The 20203-nt window shown below is 33.7% G+C and overlaps 1 protein-coding gene across 1 annotated transcript; it reads right to left on the bottom strand.

The window, feature by feature from the left end:
* Window positions 1-239: 239 nt before the first annotated feature.
* On the bottom strand, window positions 240-13427 carry LOC129231696 (uncharacterized). Its single transcript, XM_054866060.1, has 5 exons — window positions 13415-13427; window positions 12167-12402; window positions 5896-6067; window positions 3360-3485; window positions 240-1516 (listed from the first exon to the last, which is right to left on the bottom strand). Exons 1-5 carry the CDS (start codon window positions 13425-13427, stop codon window positions 1113-1115), a joined length of 951 nt encoding a protein of 316 aa, XP_054722035.1. The 3' UTR covers window positions 240-1112.
* Window positions 13428-20203: the final 6776 nt, after the last annotated feature.

Genomic DNA, 20203 nt, shown 5'->3' with positions numbered 1-20203 from the left:
AAATATGTCTGATAAAAGTTTCTAGCAAACACGTAATGTAGAAATTAAACTGAAGAACAACTGTGAGTTGTTTCTTCTGTTGAGAACTTTTACGTAGGTCCAACAAACTTTTCTGATTTTACATTTTTTTTTCAGTCGCTTGTAGAACAATTAAAAAGATTTTATCATATAAATGATCGTAATGGTACGGCAGAAATGCATCAAAAGAAAAAATTGCTTTATCTACACATAATATGGCTGTTCCGAAGGAAATTTTACAGGAGAGTCAAACGTACAAAATTATTTTATTTTATTCATTACCTCCTACAATGAAACAAAGTGGAGTTTCTGCCATGGTGGCAAAAAGTGAAAAACAAATCTGTCAGTGTTCCTCCGAATGGGGTAACCACATTTGGACCCAGTGATGACAATAACTCATTTTCAATAAATGTGTTCAGTTACGTCAATGTTCCAACGGAACAGCGATATATAGCAGCTTAACAAAATGTTCTGAAGTAGAGGGTGATTATAATATAGATTATTCTGTTTTATAACTACTTAAAGCTGCTTTTAATAAATGAATGTCTTTGAAACTTAGTTTATACGTTATACGAACCAAGAAAAATTAACTATGCCAGAAGAAAGTACTAGATCGAATTTTGTACCTCCCGGTGAAGGCATCTTGGCTACTGTATCACCAAGTTGCTGTAATTGATAAAAAAACAATTCACGTTACTGGTAAACAAGCGCTATAACGCGATTGATTTTAACTTGTAATTGAAACAAACAAAAATTAGATTGAACAAATTCTGTCAAAGTTAAGGTGTTCGTTCTTAGATTGTTGCTTTTCTTTTTTTCATGTTCTTCTTTCTTACCTGGTGGTAAAAGTGTGAGTTTTCTTGTTCCACATTTCTTTCTCCCTGAGACCAAATAACGTGTACATCAAGTTGCAAGAACTTGCGTCAAAAAAACGTGTTCTACGTAGGTCAAAGCAGAATAACTATAATTATAACCACCCTGTATAACTAACAGTGTCTTTTTTTTTTTTTTTTTTTTGCAACAAATTTTTACTTTTTTTTTTTTAAATATTCGTTTATGGTTTTAAATTACAAACTATACACTCGACCCTAACATCAAGTAATGCGCTCTATAGTCACTGGATCTTGTTGAATTGTAACTGTATAAGAAATTGGAACAACTTCTAATTTCGGTAAGTCTTCATAGCGAGGAGGGGGATCGTAGTTGATGCCTGAATAGTTTGCATAGTCAGGACCTCGCAATAAAGCTGAAGATGAATTAAGTCTAGTCCTGGGTTCAGGCACCATAAACGACGCTGGTCCATTGCTGTTTGTTAAGTCGTCATTTTCTGTTTGAGGACTTTCTCTCTCGGTACAATTAGTTCGCCTGCATTGTGACAATCTTTCAATCTGTTGAGATATTTTTGGTCCTCTCACATAGGCTGCAATTATTAATAATATTAAGGATCCAACAATGGTCACCAAAATTACAGCAAGAGATTCCCCTGGAGTTAAATTTGCTGTAATAGAAAAATCAATCAGAAAAATGTTATTTGGGAAATTTTAAGTAATGTAAAACATGTTCAGAAACATAAAAAATTAAAAATGAGTTTGAAAACAGAAGTCAGATGACAAACTTTATGTAAATTGTTTAATTATCAGCCTAATTTGTGCTGGAGCTTGTTTTATGAAATAACTTTAACCGAAAATTTCGGAATTTGAAGATAATTAATGCTGAACTCATAATAAATATCACTGATATAATATTAGTTTGTATTCACGCAAGAAGGAGATAAGCACACACACAACCTCAAGGCAAGACTCTTCAGAAAACTTCTTGCCGAAATTTCGAGCGTCAAGTTTTCTGCAGATTTTGCATTGTACATAATATACATTTAGAAATGTAAGGGGGACCGGGAAGTAATTTATTTTTCCAAAAAAAAATAACTTGTTAACACATTTTATTTTTAGTCAATGATGTAAAATTTAACAGCTTTTTTGGCATCTTGTATGCACATTTTCAATTCCAGATAAATAAAAATCAATCGATTTCAGAGAAAAATGTTTCGCAAAGGCATTTTAGATATCAGCCAAATTAAATTTATAATTCACATTGTGATCGCAATAAAAGGAAATCTGTCAGTGTAATGTCGGTGAGCATGATGAGTGAAGAAACAAAATTCCTTAATTTCTAGCAGAGTTCGCTTTAAACAGTAATAATGTTTAAGAACGAAGTTTTTTCTGTTGGCAATCACTGGAATAAACTAGCTCGACATTGCACCACCTGGTTTCACTTTATTTCAGCCCGTATTCATATTTAAATTAATTTCAATTTTAAAGTTTTAATTGAAATACCTTATTTTTAATAACGGAAATGAATTTAAAGTGTTCAAATTAGCACAATTTGATTGTATTTTGACCATTAGTGCAAAACATATTCACTAAGAGACCACAGTTAGTTTTAGTTCAAGAAGAAATGATAACAAACTATAAGATGTTTTAAAGAGACAAGAAATACACGAAATTAAATAAAAAAATCGTTACAATAAGTAAGTTTTAAGTAACTCCTTACAAAAATGGTGTGGCTTTTGTTTAAATTTCTTGCTTTTACTCGTCGAATTTTATTCATTCTTCTACGGTATACTTTTCTTAAAACTTCGGCAAAATGAATTTTTAATCATAACATAAAAAAACTACTGAACCCTTTTATCGATATTATGTGTATCCATATTGAAGCTGCTGTAGATTATTTTTCGTCGGAAGAATGCTTTATTTTAGAGCACTTTCTGCTTTCAAAAATTAATCTCATAATTAATTTTTAAAACATTTAATTAATTTTTAACCGCGTAAAAAGTTTTCAAAGTTTTAAATAAAAAATTATTAGAAATTAAACGTAAAAATATATTTTAACATTGTAATATTTCGAGGTGAATTTATCATAATTTAATTTTAAGCTAATGGCTGAACCAAATAATACAAAAATAGGTTATAATATGAAAGTTGATTAGCAATTACAAACATGTTTTAAAAAAGGGGAACTGAAGTTTGAAATTTCAAAGTTAATACTCATTTTAATATGACATTTTAACAAAATTTCATAATCAGCATTTTATCGTGAACATTATTCCTATTAATTTGACATTTCATGTGACTTTAGTGTAAATAGTATCCAAATAGAAAGGAATGGTAATGCTTTTTATAGTACTGTGCAGCTTAGAGCAGTTGCCTTAATCACAAAACAGTCGGGAAATAAAAAAATATTATGTTATGTGGAAATAATAAAAAAGAAGATAGTCTCTTTAGTATGAAAAAAGTCGCTATATCAATTTAAAGATTAAAATAATATATAATGACAGAACTTACAACAGCGTGATACTTCTGGATCTAACTCATCACTTAGATCACCGCAGTTGTTGTAGCCATCGCAAGCTAGATTTTTCCAAATGCAATTGTCATTACGGCAATGAGTTTCTTCCTTGAAACACCAACCTGTACCTTTAATAAATCATTAAAAACATTAGCAAATGCAATGTAACATTTAATTATTCTTTAAATATAAAAATAAAGTAAGTTTTTAAATGAAATTTGTTTCATATTTATACACATTTCTATATAATGCAAAAAGTACTTTGGTAGTTCATGTATCTTATCAATAATGTTTTTTTCATTACTTCAATTTTCTTTACAAGATACTTTATGTTTTAGATCTTTTAACCAAAAGTCACATCATTAATTTCAATATTTAACATTAATTTAAATTTCTAGATAAATGCATGAGTAATCGTTCTATTGTTTTGGTCAAATAAAAAGCATGACAGATCTCACATTTCCGAGTTAAAAAAATACGCAGGGGACAAAAGTTTGGTAACGTTTGCTTACCGTTTGGCGTTTAGCTTTACATTGTTTTCGACAGCGCAAAAACCCTTATAAACAACTTTTATCGTTAGCCTTCTATATTTGAGAGGATAAAGGCAGACGGAACATTATACGAATGTGATATCTGGTAACGGCACAAATACTCTATGGATCTAATGAAACGAAATGTACATGACCAAATGTCAAGAAAAAATTCTGACGTAACAACGAATCCAATGCAATGAATTGAATTTGATCTAATGCAAAGTAGCTTTTTAAAAGTTAAAACTATTTTCTACGTAATGTATGGATTGAAGTTAGTTAACTTTTGAAAGTTCAACAGGTCACTGAAAATGCATGATTGAAATTACCTTGAATTGAAAGCTTAAAAAAGGAAATCTGCAATTAGAGCATTCGGCCAACAAAAAAATAATTTAAGGTAAGAAAATGATTGATGTACATAAGATGAATATTTTTATTAATCAGTAGTTGATTATTTTCATTAGTTTTTGTTTTAAGCTAGTTTATATCAGAATTATCCAGAATCATCCAATGAATTGAATTTTATTTAATGCAAAGTAGCTTTTTAAAAGTTAAACCTATTTTCTACGTAATATATGGATTGGAGTTGGTTAACATTTGAAAGTTGAACAGGTCACTGAAAATGCATGAACTGAATAGTTCAGTGACTACTGTATTCGAAAATAAAAATTGACATGATTGAAATTACCTTGAATTGAAAGCTTAAAAGGAAATCTGCAATTAGTGCATTCGGCCAGCAAAAAAATAATAATTTAAGGTAAGAAAAGGATTGATGTACATAAGATGACTATTTTTATTAATCAAAAGTTGATTATTTTCATTAGTTTTTGTTTTAAGCTAGTTTATATCAGAATTATCCAGAATCACCCAATGAATTGAATTTTATCTAATGCAAAGTAGCTTTTTAAAAGTTAAACCTATTTTCTACGTAATATATGGATTGAAGTTAGTTAACATTTGAAAGTTCAACAAGTCACTGAAAATGCATGAACTAAATAGTTCAGTGACTATTGTATGCGAAAATAAAAATTGACAACGTGATTGAAATTACCTTGAATTAAAAGCTTAAAAGGAAATCTGCAATTAGTGCATTCGGCCAGCAAAAAAATTAATTTAAGGTAAGAAAATGATTGATGTACCTAAGATGAATATTTTTATAAATCAAAAGTTGATTATCTTCATTAGTTTTTGTTTTAAAGTAGTTTATATCAGAATTATCCAGATCTGTTCCTTTTACAGGAAACACTTTAGTCCAAACTGATACATACTCTAAACTCATCCTTTAAATTATTTGTAACAATAGCCCATAATGGAGTTTTCATGCAAATACAAGGTGAGTCTAAACTCTTGGGGAAAACTTTAAGTGGTGTAAGGAAGGGAAGTATAAGAAGCAACAATCATGTAGGAACATATGGTCGCAAACAAAATGCTGACGTGCTACATGCACACAAAGCAAGAAACTGATAAATACAAAACAAATCACAAATTTACTACACAAAGACGATTTTAGGCAACAGTTTGGTTTTGAAAAAAGGTTTGAAGCGGTTGATGAAGTTTGCGGCCTGCAGCTGTATTGCATGCGTCGCAATGACAACGCACGAACTGTCGCAATAACGAGCCGTTCCAACAAGATTTCACCATTCGCTCCATTGTCGTTGTGACGCGTGTAATTGAGTTACAGCCAACAACATTTACAACCGTTCCAAATCTTTCTTGAAAACTAAAATATTGTGCAAACCGTTACAAATTTATGACGTGTTTTTCATCCATCAGTTTCCGGCTTTGTATGCATGTAGCACGTCAGCATTGCGTTTGCGACCACATGTTCCAAATGGTTCTTATTTTTATCGTCTCCTCTAACACCCCTTAAAGTTTTTCCAAGGGTTTAGACTCACCCTGTAAATGCAGAATTGCTGATCGTGATAATTAACCACTAAAATCACAAATCAGAAAATGACCTTTACAATAACATATAATATTTATCGCCAAATGTAATGCATACCTTTTCTTACAGCTGTGAAAGTCAGTTGGAAAGAAGCTTTTCTGTGAGAACTAGTGTTTGCTGTGTGAAAAACAATATCCATTCTTCCCATGTTGCTGTACGATTTAAATTCAAGAGCATCATCACTGTATCCACAAAGCCTTACAGATCCACTACTCTCCGTAGGCGATATCTGCAAAAAAAAAAAATGTTGGTAATAAGAGACCAGTGAAATACAAGGTTTTATATCAATTACTAGGATAAATAAAATTGATAAAATGCATTGTATACAACATGAGTTTTTGAGAAAGTTTTTCAGCATCATTGCTTATTCATTTAGAAGCTAAACAGCTTCACATACATAGAGGACTGCGTGCCAAGCACATTGCCTCCGGACACACACGGGGTGCATTCGGAAACAAGGATCGGTCGCCTCGGTGCCACCGCAAGTGTTCGAAAACGCTTGCGGTGGAACCGGTGACGTTACATAACCGCGTTCGGAAACGCTGCAGTCGTTTTCTAACGGTCGACCTGGTAGCAACCTCTCGCACCGCTGTCTAAACGCGGTTAGTGAGATCACTAACGTCACAAAGGCTGCGTTCGGAAATAATCCACCGGTTACACCGCGTGATTAGTGCGGTTATGACGTATCTGGAATTTCTCTAGGAAGCATGGTAGAGCAGCTGTGTTTTCGAACGCCGCGGTAGTTCTAGTTCAGCAGCAAACGACGCTCCAATCAAAGCGTAACTTTCGTGATGGGAAAGTCACGTGCGTTAAGATCAAAACATGAAACACGACCTGATTGGCAAACACAGACTTTGTGACGTTTGTGATCTCGCTAACTGCTTCCACACAGCGGTGCGACAGGTTGCTACAAAGTCGACCGCCAGAAAACGACCGCAGCGTTTCCGAACGCGGTTGAGTGACGTCACCGGTTCCTCCGCAAGCGTTTTCGAACGCTTGCGGTGGCACCGAGGCGACCGATCCTTGTTTCCGAATGCACCCAAAGTCTGTGTTGGCCAATCCGGCGGTGTTTCATGTTTAGATCCTAACGCACGTGACTTTCCCATCACGAAAGTTACGCTTTGATTGGAGCGTCGTTTGCTGCTGAACTAGAACTACCGAGGTATAACCACGAGCGCTCGGAAACACAGCTGTTCCACCTGGCTCCTCAGAGAAATTCCAGATACGTCATAACCACACCAGACTAACCACGCGGTGTAACCGGTGGATTATTTCCGAACGCAGCCAGGAAAGATTTACAACACAAGAGCCAGGTTTAACAAATAACGTCCAATAACGGACAAATAACGTCTAAAGCACAGGCGGGAATCGAACCCACGATCTCCGGCTTAGAAGACGAAGCTTCTACCACAGAACCACGGAGGCCTCAGCATCATTGTTAATCCCCGTTTAACATGCAAGACCTTGATTTTTGCAACCGTTAGGCCTAGAGGCATTTGTGATTAAAATTCAAGGATATATTCGAGTTTTAAGGTAGTAGGGATTATGCAAGAGACGACATAGGAATATATTGCCCTTTCAAAAAATGACATGTCGAAGTAAAAAAATTTTATATTTTTCATTGCTAATAAAAAGTAAAAGCAAATGGTATGCTATGATACGAAAAAATACACTATAAAAGCTCGTATAATTTAAAAAATCACACTCTAGCATATGTGTAACTTCAAACCCTTGTTTGCAGTGGCGTAGCTAGGGAGGGGCGGAGGGGGCGGTCCGCCCTGGGCGGCACTTTTTGGGGGGCGGTAATTTCACTCTTGATGCGAATAAATTTAACACGTTTTTCCGATAAGGAAATCATGCTTTTGATCTATTACTGGAGGCAAAAAAGAAAAAAAAAGATCTTCAAATTGTAAGGTTTTAGTACAACTATGATAATAAAATGACTCTAATACAAAACATGTGTTTTTCTTGTGGACATCTCAGCACTATTGTTTGTTTTTTTTTTCTCTCTTTCTTCGTCTCAAGCTACAAACTGAGGGAGATGGCAGTGTAAAGTCAAGGGACCATGTTTTTTTTTTTTTTTTGCTGTGAAGGTTAACTATTACGGAGGAAACAATAAATTTCATAACCTTTCGTTATGTGATGAAGCTACCACTTAATTTTAAGCAAATTCTTAGGAAACCACCGTATTAAAAAAAAAAAAAAAAAAAAAAAAACTAAGGAAAGAGACAAGAGTAAAAGGAGGGAGGTCTCAAATGATGGGCGATTTTTTGCTCATTTTCAGGATAGCATTATCTGTTTTAACAATTGCTTTGATTGGTCATTAACTACAAAATTTTCACTAAGACAGAATGAATTTTATGTTCATTTTATAAAAAATATCATTCACAACTCGAATAATAATTGCTTGTATTACTGAATTATATCAACTAATTGCTTTATACAATGAGTTTCACATTTAGTCATTCAATTTAAGAAAAGATTTTTAATTAGTAAAATTATCTCTAGGCAAAGTCTTTCACATTTCGACCTCTATTAGTGAAAAAGAGAATCATCTAAATTTGATAATATAGCAGTACCGGATCTAGGGAAATGGATTGAGTCTTGCTCATACCCTGGGTGGCAAGTTCTGAGTTTGTCAACATTAGGTGAGTCGCTCAAGCACGGATCCAAAAATGACCTATAACTTCCTTTGAGAAACCAAATTGATCCTAAATTTGCGTTTCTGAAACTTTAAATTAGGAAATTTTCCCCGACTTTTACGGTTCTTCCTACTGTCACAAAGCTTAAAATGTATTTTCAGGACTTTAATTTTGAAAATTTTTAGGAGGAGAGCCACTTACCATCTTTTCCTCCTTTAATTTGGCCAAACATAGTCAAAAACAGAGTTTTGGGGGGCTCCATTTTCAGCCCCTCCTCCACTTTCCGCTGTCTAAGCTGCCAAAGATAGCTTTAAAATGTGTTTTGAAGCCGAAGAATTGTGACCCACCGAAGACAGCTTAAAATTGCGTTGTTAAACCCTCAATAAATGTCACATTTTTCCGAAAGAGCAACCGAATCTTCCCGTCCCTTAACGTCACCAAACAGCCCAAAAGTGCAGTTTTAGGCCTTGAGTCTCGAAACATTTCCAAGGGATAACGCTCACCCCATCCCTTCACATCTCATCTTTTAGCCTAATATTGATTGATGAGTTTTTATAACTTCAAAACCAACAAACTCCCGAGGACGGTAAAGCCCTGAACCTTCCTGTATAATGATTAAAGATAGCCTAAAGGGTGTATTTAGGACATTAACTTCGAACTTTAAAATCCCCATCTCATCCAATGTCTGCAAAAAAGCTTTAAGTTGGATTTTTGAAATTTAAACTTCAGAAAAATTCTAAGGTAGGGACCCCACATGGGCACGAAATCACCTAATGTCATCACAGTTGGCTCCAAATTTCGTTTTTAGGAATTTCTGAGGGAAAACCGCAAATCATTTTTTTTTCTCAGTAGTGAAGAGCTTAAAAGGAGCAACACTTACGAAAAAGATTTCAGATCTGAAACTCCCCTCCGAACTCTCTGTCATAACGTTGTCCGTCAAACAATGGCTGAAGTCGCGTTTTTAGGACGTCATTTTCAAAAAGTTTCAAGAGGAGACGGAAAAACCATCTGACTTCCCAACATTTTTAGGAACTTATGCCATCAAAGATAGCCTACAATAGCGTTTTTGAAACTTCAGCATCGAAAAATTTCCAGAGAGCTCCTGAACGTTCCCTTTTCTCTTAACCCGTTCGCACCCAGCGTCACGCGGACGCTACGCAACGATTCATCTCCTATCAGCCCAGCGTCACTTCCCTGCTACGCGCTCTGATCGACGCTGACGTCCCAGCGTCACGTATGCTTTCTCGAAATGGAACGATTGAATTGAATATTTAAACGATAATAGATGGCGCTAAATGGCTATAACTTTGATCATATTCGAGTCACATGGTATTTGACCTTCATGTACACGCTTTAGTTTCTTATTTGAGCCTCTCAATGGGATAGATTTTTTTTTATGTAAACAACAGTAAATCACTGCTCTGCGCATATGATTTATGAGGTCTCAATTGCTCTTGTTTATGTTTTTGCTTCTCTTTTTTTACGAGTAATTGAAAGAGATATACATCTAGCTGAATAAATTATTGGGGAGGGAAGGAAGGTTAAAATATTTTTGCGTATGTATTCCAGACTTTTGGGATTCCCCGTTCAATGAGAGTACAGGAATGATTTCAAGAGGCCTAAAGTTTATGATTATTTTTGAATCCTTTCTGATATTGTTCTTCTGTATTTATTCTTTTTCATTTGGAGGATGGAAAACTGCAATAAAAATGGTTAGCGAAGTGAGTGAAAGGAAATGTTTTCGAGTGAATTATGAAGCAGTTTTCAGACTTGTCGCGTGGGAAATATGACTAGTTTAAATTCTTTGATCTAAGTTGTTTTAATTAAAATAACATAAGGAACATATTTTTTTGCTACATTTATTTTTCTTTCATTCCACACTCACGATATCAAACTCTAACTTTGTTTTTGTGCACATATCATTTAATTTTGTGCACATGGTTAAAGTTTTAGTATTCTACTTATTTCACTTCCTTCTAATAATGTAATAGTCTTTATATTAATAATTAGTAATCAGTAGTACATTGTTTAAGCAAAATTAAAATTTCAAGCCATTATTTTGAGATGCTGATTTTATATGAATATTTTTGTTCAGTTAGGCTTAACTGCTGTAAATGCTCGGGCCGATGGCGGCGTTCCATTTCAGAACGTTCGGTCCCATAGCTGCGCTTCGTTTTCCGAGCGCTGGTCCTCAAGGGGTTAAACGTCATCAAAGATAGACTACAATTGATTTCAAGTTTGAAAATATTTCTGGAGGAAAATCAAGTCTTTTTTAGAGTTACGGAAGACCCTTACACCACTAGATACAGCCTACATTTACTTGTTTTTCAAGTTTTGTTGAAAAGCTTCCCGGACAGCGCCCCCGAACCTTCCCCAATATCGTCACGTATGCAAAGATAGCCTAAAATTGTTTTTTTTTTTTTTAACACTTCAGTTTCGGAAATTTCCTTGAAAAGTCCTGGCCCCTTTACGTCACCAAAGAATGCATAAAAGTAATTTTAATTCTGAAAATAAAAATAATAAATAAATCTGGAAGGAGCTCCAAGCATCTTTTCTATAAGCGTTAGTAAAAATTGCTTAAAATTTCGAATTTTGGCTTAACTTTTGGAATGTTTCGGTGGGGCTTTGAATTCTTTTTTTTTTTTTTTTTGCAAGAAAAATAAGAAGGAAAAAAAATAAGTTTCTTTTTTCTTGTTTATTAAAATCTTATTAAAATACTTTTGACTACTTAATGTGTCAAATATTTGCCTTCAAAAAGGGCGGCAAATTGAGGAACCGCTCCGGGCGGCAGAAAGTGTAGCTACGCCACTGCTTGTTTGGCGCTATATTTCCCCAAAAAAGGTGTGATTGACTGCGAGCGTGAAGTAGTATAAGACATAAAACTGCGTTTCATTTCTCGGTGAATATTGGTCGTACTAATGTCAGTTTTGTTGTATTCAAATAGTTTTTTATGCTTGTGATTTCCTTAAATGCAGGGAATTTTTTTGATTCTCAATGCAGGGGACTTAGGGACCATATAAAAAGTTAGATTTTGTATTTTTTCACTACTTTATTTATTTATTCATTTTTTTTTTCGCTTCAAGCTTTTCCTATCGTAACTCTGCACTTTATTGTAATTGGATGTTTGTATCTTAGACTAACGGTTACAGTATTGTTAGTTAAACTGGGATTCGCTGTATTCATATAGGTATAGAAAACCAGAGTTTCGAAGCGCTATAGAACAAAAACTATGAAGAATACAGCAAAAAGATCATTTGTAATGATACAGACGCAATTCAGGTTATAGTTATATATCTTACAGGTGCTCTATGCGTGAGCCCTTGGATACGCATATTATTTCGATGGTACAGTTCCTGTCACACTCATTTCAACATGATACTATTATTGTTATTTGACAGCCCGCGCTATCCATTAACGTAGTCCTACTAAATCACGCTTCCAAAGGAGTACGAAAACTTGGTATGCCCCCCCCCCCCCATTCCCACACACACACAAGATAAAGTATACAAGGATAACACGTGCTGCCAATAATGTTGACTGTATAAAGTTAGGTAGAGTGTGGCAGGAACTAGACATTCGCATTTATAAAAACTGTATGACCAAAAGCTCACACTTAGAACATCTATAAAATATGTAAATAAGACTTAAATCGTTTCTGTATTCTTTCAAAGATTTTTTTAAAATACCTCCAGATAGTTTTCACATTTCTTAGGATCGATTACAGCTGGTAGTAGGTCGATGGAACGTATGCTGACAACAAGTCCATATGACAATGGAGGAATTAAAGTGACCTTACAGTGAAGATTTGGATGGTAAAATCCGTCAGATGACGCTCTGAGTATTCCAGAGGAATTCCAGGATACAGAATCCATGTTTATTTGGACGGAGTGATTTGAACAGCTATTCAGCTCTTGCATTGAAACTGAAAAAATACAATACTGAATCAGTTTTACATGTCTCTTTTAGCTTATTCATTAATCAATAAGAGTTTTTTCCAGTCATGATTTTTAAAAATCATCGTTTCTACCACCTTGTTTTTATTTTTACACTTGCAACTACTGGCATAAAATTGTATGTAGCTCAAGAGTAACGGTTTCTTTCACATTACAATTAAGTTACTCCGAGTAAAGACGCCCAATTTTAGAAAAATATGCTGCTCCGTTGTAAAAGATTTCTTTTAACTACCCCTAAAACTTATGGCAGTAGAACTGTCATGTACTTGTAAAGTAATTTGTACTTTATTGGCGGAGATATGAACACTTCGGAAAGTGGTTATTTTTACAGAATTTTGTGCATCTCAGATTCGGCCCAACGGCTAAAAATTGCATCAACCAAACAAGTTATGGTTCAAGTTCAACAATGTTGGTACTAATTTCAAGCTATTTATATGAGAAACGTTAATCTAGTCCTTAAATAGAAATAAAGGCATGTTTTATGATATTTTTACCTGGAAAAGGAGAAAATATCATATTCAGAATTCAACAAAATTTAATGCGCTGAAAAATATAAACCATTATATTTTCTTTTCAGAAACTTGGTAGACGCACTAAACAATATGTGTTTTGAAGTATAAAAAAATCAGGAAGCTAATATTTAAAATAAAACAATTTTTTTTCTTAACCCAAGATATCAAGGTATACAACTCCTTGTTCCAGGAATATGCAAGTGAAAAGATTTCTAAAAACGTTTACATTGTTTATTGCATTATGTTAATTTTGAGCATAAAAAAAAGCATTTACTTTATAGATATTACATTTATAGAAATAATTTCAGAAGCTTCATAACAGCATGATACTTCTAGAATATTGTTTTACTGCTTCCTAATCATCTGACTAATTCCAGGAATTCAGTTCTTTACCTTAAAATGGACACTTCTCCCTTGGAATCCATTAGATCCTAGACGTATTCATTTCTAACAGTCAAATGACTTTTACCTGGCGCAATCATTCTTCACTTTTTGCATCAGGAGTTGGGATCAAAAATTCAACAGTCAAATGGCTTTTACCTGGAGCAATCAGGTTTCTTTTTGCATCAAGAGCTAGGATCAAAAGTTATCAGAGGGCTGTGAGACAAATATTTAGCAAGATACTCAAAGCGAAATACAGGTGTCCCTCGTAAAACACGGTTAATTCGTATCGTATAGTATCGGGACCGTGTTATAAAAGACTTTTTTTAAAATAACATTTTTACTTATTACTTCCTTTTACAAACAAGCTGATGTGTGCATCACATGCTTCCTTTTACGTCAATTTAATGATAGTAGTGCCTTGGATCAAGCAAAGAGAAACTTTAAATATTTTTACCTCAAGTTTGTTGCGAACCGCAGCAAAAAAACTTTTATACGGATTCATTTTCACAATATTGAACATTTTAATGTGATTCAATGGTCAACTCTCTAAATATTGCCAATAGTGGCCAAAATGAAATCAGATTTTAAAAAAAAAAAAGTTGCAAAATTTGTCGCCATGTTGGCGACAAAACTTGGCGACCAAATGGTTGCCGATATATCGCCAAGTGTTTGCCAAATTATAACTCACTGGAGTTTTCCTAGAAATTAACAATGATTTCCCCCCAAAAAGGTGTAAAAGACCCCCTTTGAAACATTCGAATGCAACCAAAAAGGGAGGTTCACAACTAGACCTCACTAGGAGTCTACGTACCGAATTTCAACTTTCTAGAACATACCGTTCTTGAGTTATGCGACATACATCCGCACATACATACGTACATGCGGACGTCACGAGGAAAATCGTTGTAATTACCTCGGGGATGGTTCAAATGGATATTTCGGGTGTCTATACGTTCTTAGGCACTTATCCACGTGTGGTCGAGTTGAAAAAAAAAAGTAAACATTTTTTCGGGGGTGAGCAAAATAGAAATTAAGGCCGATTTTTGAGTGAAATTTTTTCGCAAATACAATACTTCCTTTTTTACTTCCTTTTACAAAAAAGTAAGTATTGTATTCGCAAAAATTGTTTCACTCAAAAATCGACCTTAATTTCCATTTTGCTCACCCCCTAGTGAATGTTGAAGGTTTTTTTTTTTTTTTTCTTTCGACTCGACCACACGTGGATAAGTGCTGGACACTGTGCATAAGTTTCCTGTGTGCATAAGTTCCACACGTGGAACGTATAGACACGCGAAATATCCATTTTGACGATCCCTGAGTTAGTTACAACGAGTTTTCACGTGACGTCTGTATGTACGTATGTATGTGCGTATCTGCGTATGTGCGGATATGCGTATGTATGTAGCATAACTCACAAGAACGGTATGTCCTAGAAAGATGAAATTTCGTACGTAGACTCCTAGTGGGGTCTAGTTGTACACCTTCTCTTTTAGTTGCATTCGGGTGTTTCTAAGGATGTCTTTTAACCCTTTTTTTGGGGGAAATCCTTGTTAATTTCGATGTAAACTCATGTGGTGTTATAATTTGACGGACACTTGGCGATATATCACCAGTCTTTTGGTCGCCAAGTTTTGTCGCCAGCTTAGCGACAAATTTGGCCTTTTTTTTAAATCTAGTTTCAATTTGGCCACTGTTGGTGATATTTAGAGTAAACTATTGAATCATATTAAAATTGCCAGTAATGGGGAAATGACACTAAATTGGAGTAAAAGGAAGTCATGTGATGCACACATCAGCTCGTTTTTAATACTAATTATGTATGAACATGAGAAAAATCAGATTATATATAAGATGTAGCGTGTTATATCGAAACCGTGTTCCCTGTTATATTGAATCCGTGTTATACGAGACTTAGAAATGATGTAAATCAAGGGATGTGTAACGTGTTATATCGAAACCAAGTTACATAAAAACAAAGTAAAAACTTATTACAGTTATTAACCATTAAAGAATGTATTAAACAAAAATAAAATTCCATCTTTTTACTTCCTTTAAAAAAAAGGAAGTATTGTATTCGCGAAAAAATTTTCACTCAAAAATTGGCCTTAATTTCCGTTTTACTCACCCCCGAATGAATGTTGAGTTTTTTTTCCGACTCGACTACACGTGCATATATACCTAAGAACGTATAGACGCCCGAAGTATCCATTTTTACGATTCCCGATTTAATTGCAACGAGTTTTCTCGTGACGTTTGTATGTACGTATGTATATATGTGCGTATGTGCGTATATATGTCGCATAACTCAAGAACGGTGTGTGCTAGAAGGTTAAATTTGGTACGTAGGCCCCTAGTGGAATCTAGTTGTGCACCTCTTTTTTTTGGTTGCATTCGAGTGTTTCTAGAGGGGTCTTTTGCCCATTTTTTGGGGGGAAATCATTGTTAATTTCGATGTGAACTCAAATAGTGTTATAATTTGGCGGACACTTGGCGATATATCGCCAGTCTTTTGGTCGTCAAGTTTTGTCGCCAACCTGACGACAAATTTGGCTTTTTTTTTTTTTAAATTTGTTTCAAATTGACCACTGTTGGTGATATTTAGAGAGTAAACTATTGAATCACATTAAAATTGCCAGTAATGGGGAAATGACATTAAATTGGAGTAAAAGGAAGTCATGTGATGCTCACATCAGCTCGTTTACAACAGTAGCTTGAATTTAATGGCCAACGTATGGGGGGTAGGATAAATAGAAAGTTGGGTTTAGACAATGTTTATGATTTGTTTACTTTTCATATTCACAATAAATTCGATCCGCCAGCGCATGTACAATACATTGATTCTAAATTTTTATTTACGTGTTTGTTACGTATTGAACGTGTTTGTTCTTCTGAACGAAATATGGTAAGTGACAAGAATAAATTTTCACCAAGACTCAAAACAATAAAAAAATGAATTTTGCATACTTACATGTTCGGTATCCAAAAGCTGCTTGGAAAACAAAGGCATAGTAAATTATTGAAAGATACGTTAATGACTCGTACATTTTAAAAATCTGTTGCAATATAAATAAATATCAATGAAATGGAATAATGAGCGATGAATTTCTCGCATCGACTTGTGACAATTGTGATAAAAACATTGCTAATGATAAAAAGCTTCCGTTCTTTTGTTATCGACCTGATTGTTTTGCTAGCTTTTAATAAACTGCAACCTTTAAAAAGATGGGCAAGCGAAATAAAATCTCAGAATTGATAAATTAACTGGATATAATCGCTCAAAACCGGATAGAAACATCTTTTGAACGATTGTTTTTCTTAAGTGTTTCAGTAGACGCCGAGCATTTTGTGTTTTTTAATTTGTAAGGAAAAATATCCTTTATTTTTAGTATCGTAAATAAGTATTTAGATTTTAAATTTTAAAACTCACTCATGCACGTGTATGTTTGTAAAAATGCTTCATCTCATTCGTATAGTTTCACATCAAATGAATCAAAGGAAAAAAAAAAAATACATAAATAATTTTTACTTATTTTTTTCTACAGAGTAAATTTAATTGCAAAACTGACCCCCCAAAAACAATTTTTTCTAATGATAATGTGCAAAAAATCAATATTATCTGGTTTTTTTTTTTTTTTTTTTTTTTTTTTTTTGTCCGTTTAAAACATAAATTGCATTTTTCCGCTTAACTTGAAGCATTATTAAAGCATCCAAATTTATTCGTCTTATCATTTCCATTCCTAATTAAATGACTAAAATTTTTTTAAAATGTAGGTCGAAAAGACACAATAGAAGTGAAACTTTTATCTTTTCTTTTTTTACATTCTGAACTGCCGCTTCACCCGAACGTTTTCCTCACTCTACGGTCTTGTTCTTTCTGCGCATGACTTGGGTATAGTCACAACAGAATTGTATATTTTAAAGAAAAAAATAGATTATAAACAACAAGAAAAGTTAAGTTTGGGCAAACCTAGCCTGAAAACATCGTGAAGGCTACGCAGATCCTAATCAGAGCGTTGCGACGCTGCCAGTTCAGGTTTTCCCCAAAACAAAACTCGAATTCCACTTTTTTATTGTTGCCAAAAGCAATGAAAATGTAATAGTAATTATAACGCTAATTTTCTTGATAAATGTTAACAGACTAGTTTCAAGACTGAACTTAAGCAGTGTGGATTACGCTTTTAAACTGATAACTTGATTTGAATCAAGGAAATCTTTGAAAACCTGCATTGAAAAAAACGTTTTAAAATGCTCAAAATCCATAAATATATTCATGGTTAAGTTCAACCTTTAAATTAATTTGTTTAATTTAGTAACAAAACTTTATAATTGTTATTTTTTCATTGCTCTGGCAAAAATTAAAAAGCAGAAGTGTTTTATCTTCATAATGACTTTTATTTTTCGTTCTTTTTTTGGCAACAATTAAAAAACAACTACGTCACTTCCGACACACAAAAAAAGTTAGGGATCGGAACTTCAAAGAACTCGCATAAAAAGTTTCATTTCAAAAATAGGAATTTTAGACGATCTTATACGATGTTAGCGGGGAGAATGTTCGGAAATGTATAGACGAGAAAAAAATAGAAATATCTCCTTGAAAACTTTCCGGATCCGCCCTTGTTTCATAGAGAAAGACATTTTTTTGTATACATTTGTTTACATTTTTCAAGTATAAACGTTGCTACAGTAGAAATTAAATAACGCAACATTAACTCAAATGTTAACAAAATAATTTTAAAAAAAAGTTTCCTTCTTCTTAAAAATAGGAATTTTTAAAATTTAAGAATGCACCAATAGTGCATATTCGTTTGGGGATGTTTCGTTTGGCAGCCGTCAATATTTGGCAAAACCACGGCTTGACTATATACGGTCGAGAAACACGCGGCAACTCTCCGGGAACCAACTAAAAAGAGGGCCGCAGAAAAGCAGTAATCCCAATATCAGAAAAATAAAAAGTAAAGTTTCATTTTTATTAACTATAATTTTTTAAGAAAAAAAAAGATCTACTCCAAAGTTAGAAAATAGTATTCATATAGCGAAAAAAATACTAACTCATAATCACTCTTTTACGCGTCATTCGTGCTAACTTGATTCGCAAAGGGTGTTTGATTCAAGAAATAAGTGAAGCTATAGTTGACTTGAGATTGCAGTAGGGGATTGCGGAAAATGTAATTTTTATCTATGCATATCAGGTACTGCATTTTGCAAACGCATTTTCTTCGAACTTGAACTTGGAGGAAAAAAGAAGTAAAAAAAAAGTGTAAGTGCTAAAATCACATGGCAAGTCATTACAATGCTATGCAGCACAATCGCACGAATTTTGTCACTTTTTCTGAAACATTACAAATGCTTGATGTGTCCTTTTTTTTTTCATAATATTTCGAAGTATGAAGCCTCAGAAAATTATAATAGTGCTAGTTTGAATTTCGTCGAAGCAAGTTATGCGAAAATTTTGATAGCTAATCAATTTGATGCTGAAAACCTATACGAGATTGGTTTGTCTATGGGTAAAATATTTGTTTGACATATGCACCGTCCTCCTATTGGACAGTAAGTCACTCTTTTGCAACTACCAATCAAAATACGCTCTCACAAATTCGAAATTCTCGTAATAACTTTACTCTCTAACAGTAACGTGTAAATAATGACTAAGTACCTTTTTTGTCCTACAATTGCACTTAACCTTAATTGTTATTACATTACCAAACTGGTGTTTAGTCCATTTGCGAAAGGGTCATTCCATAGTGACTAACGTAACATTCGCAGCTGATTTTCAAACTCTTTTTACTTACACCGGGAGTAAAAATAAATGTGTTTTGGTTTAATATGCAGATTTAAAATGTACAAGGGGACTATTTTTCATTTCTACCAAGAATTTGAAGCAAAATAAGCTCTGGCATATGTTTTTTCACCAAAAAAGGCATCGTGACTAACGTAACATTTTTGCAACCCTGAGAAACAATGCTTATGTTACGAGGCAAATTTTTCTGAAACTTACGCAGGCATTTAAAATTGGCCGATATATTTGTAAGAGGTAAACAATCTATTTTCAAAAATGTACTACAGATTTGTTACAAATGATACTTTTTTGGCCCTTAATGGTACTTTTAGGAAAAACTGTGTGTGACTAACGTAACGTGACTAACGTAACCATCGAATAACAAGCAATGAATGCATATAAAAAACTATTTATGATTAATTTCTTGCTCTTATATTACTTTTACACTTTTTAAGAACCTTCTTTGTGTTGCATTGTGGTTCTTTCTTTACTTTTTTTCTATATTAGTGTAAGAAATTGAATGGAAGGATTCAGTTCAATTAACTCAATTTGAATGTGTGAAAAAAAATAAACAAATAAAAAAACTGCTTTTACAAACTGAATAACATCATTCTTGGGCTAATTAAATCCTATCTCTCTTAACTTAATTAACTTAACTAAATTAACTTAATGCAAGTTGATAGTTTCACCGAATTCTAGTATTCTGTCGATATACTAGTTATCGTCATAAGAAACTCCGTAGTACTTTTCAATGGCATATTATTTTTTAAGGTTTACTGATTCATCGAACGAATAGTGTTGTGCATGCTTTTGAATTAAAATGTAATATTGAAAAAAAAATATTCGAAAGTTTTTGCAGAATGCATTTTAATTCCAGATATCACCGCAAATGTTTGAATTTCTAAATGATCATTCTTGCATTTTCTGAAATATGTGGCAGCAGCGCTTATTGTCACTGTATCATGTAAGATTTTCAAATGTTTTCCAACGAGCAGCCATTACTTCATTTTAATAATACGTGGAGATGTATTTTCTAAAAAATGGAGACGTTCTTCTTTGTTAAGACTGCATTTCTATTATCTTAATTCTTAAGCTTGG

This window comes from Uloborus diversus, chromosome 10, assembly GCF_026930045.1.
Source record: "Uloborus diversus isolate 005 chromosome 10, Udiv.v.3.1, whole genome shotgun sequence".
In the NCBI taxonomy this organism is placed as follows: domain Eukaryota; kingdom Metazoa; phylum Arthropoda; class Arachnida; order Araneae; family Uloboridae; genus Uloborus; species Uloborus diversus.
This window is presented reverse-complemented; position numbering and strand designations above follow the sequence as displayed.

Bases quoted from the DNA above. Each gene is read 5' to 3' on its own strand.
- LOC129231696 (XM_054866060.1), bottom strand. The intron at 3,486-5,895 runs GTATGCATTACA...TTAAAGGTACAG, and splicing joins TTTCACAGCTGTAAGAAAAG to GTTGGTGTTTCAAGGAAGAA. The intron at 1,517-3,359 runs GTAAGTTCTGTC...TTTCTATTACAG, and splicing joins TCCAGAAGTATCACGCTGTT to CAAATTTAACTCCAGGGGAA.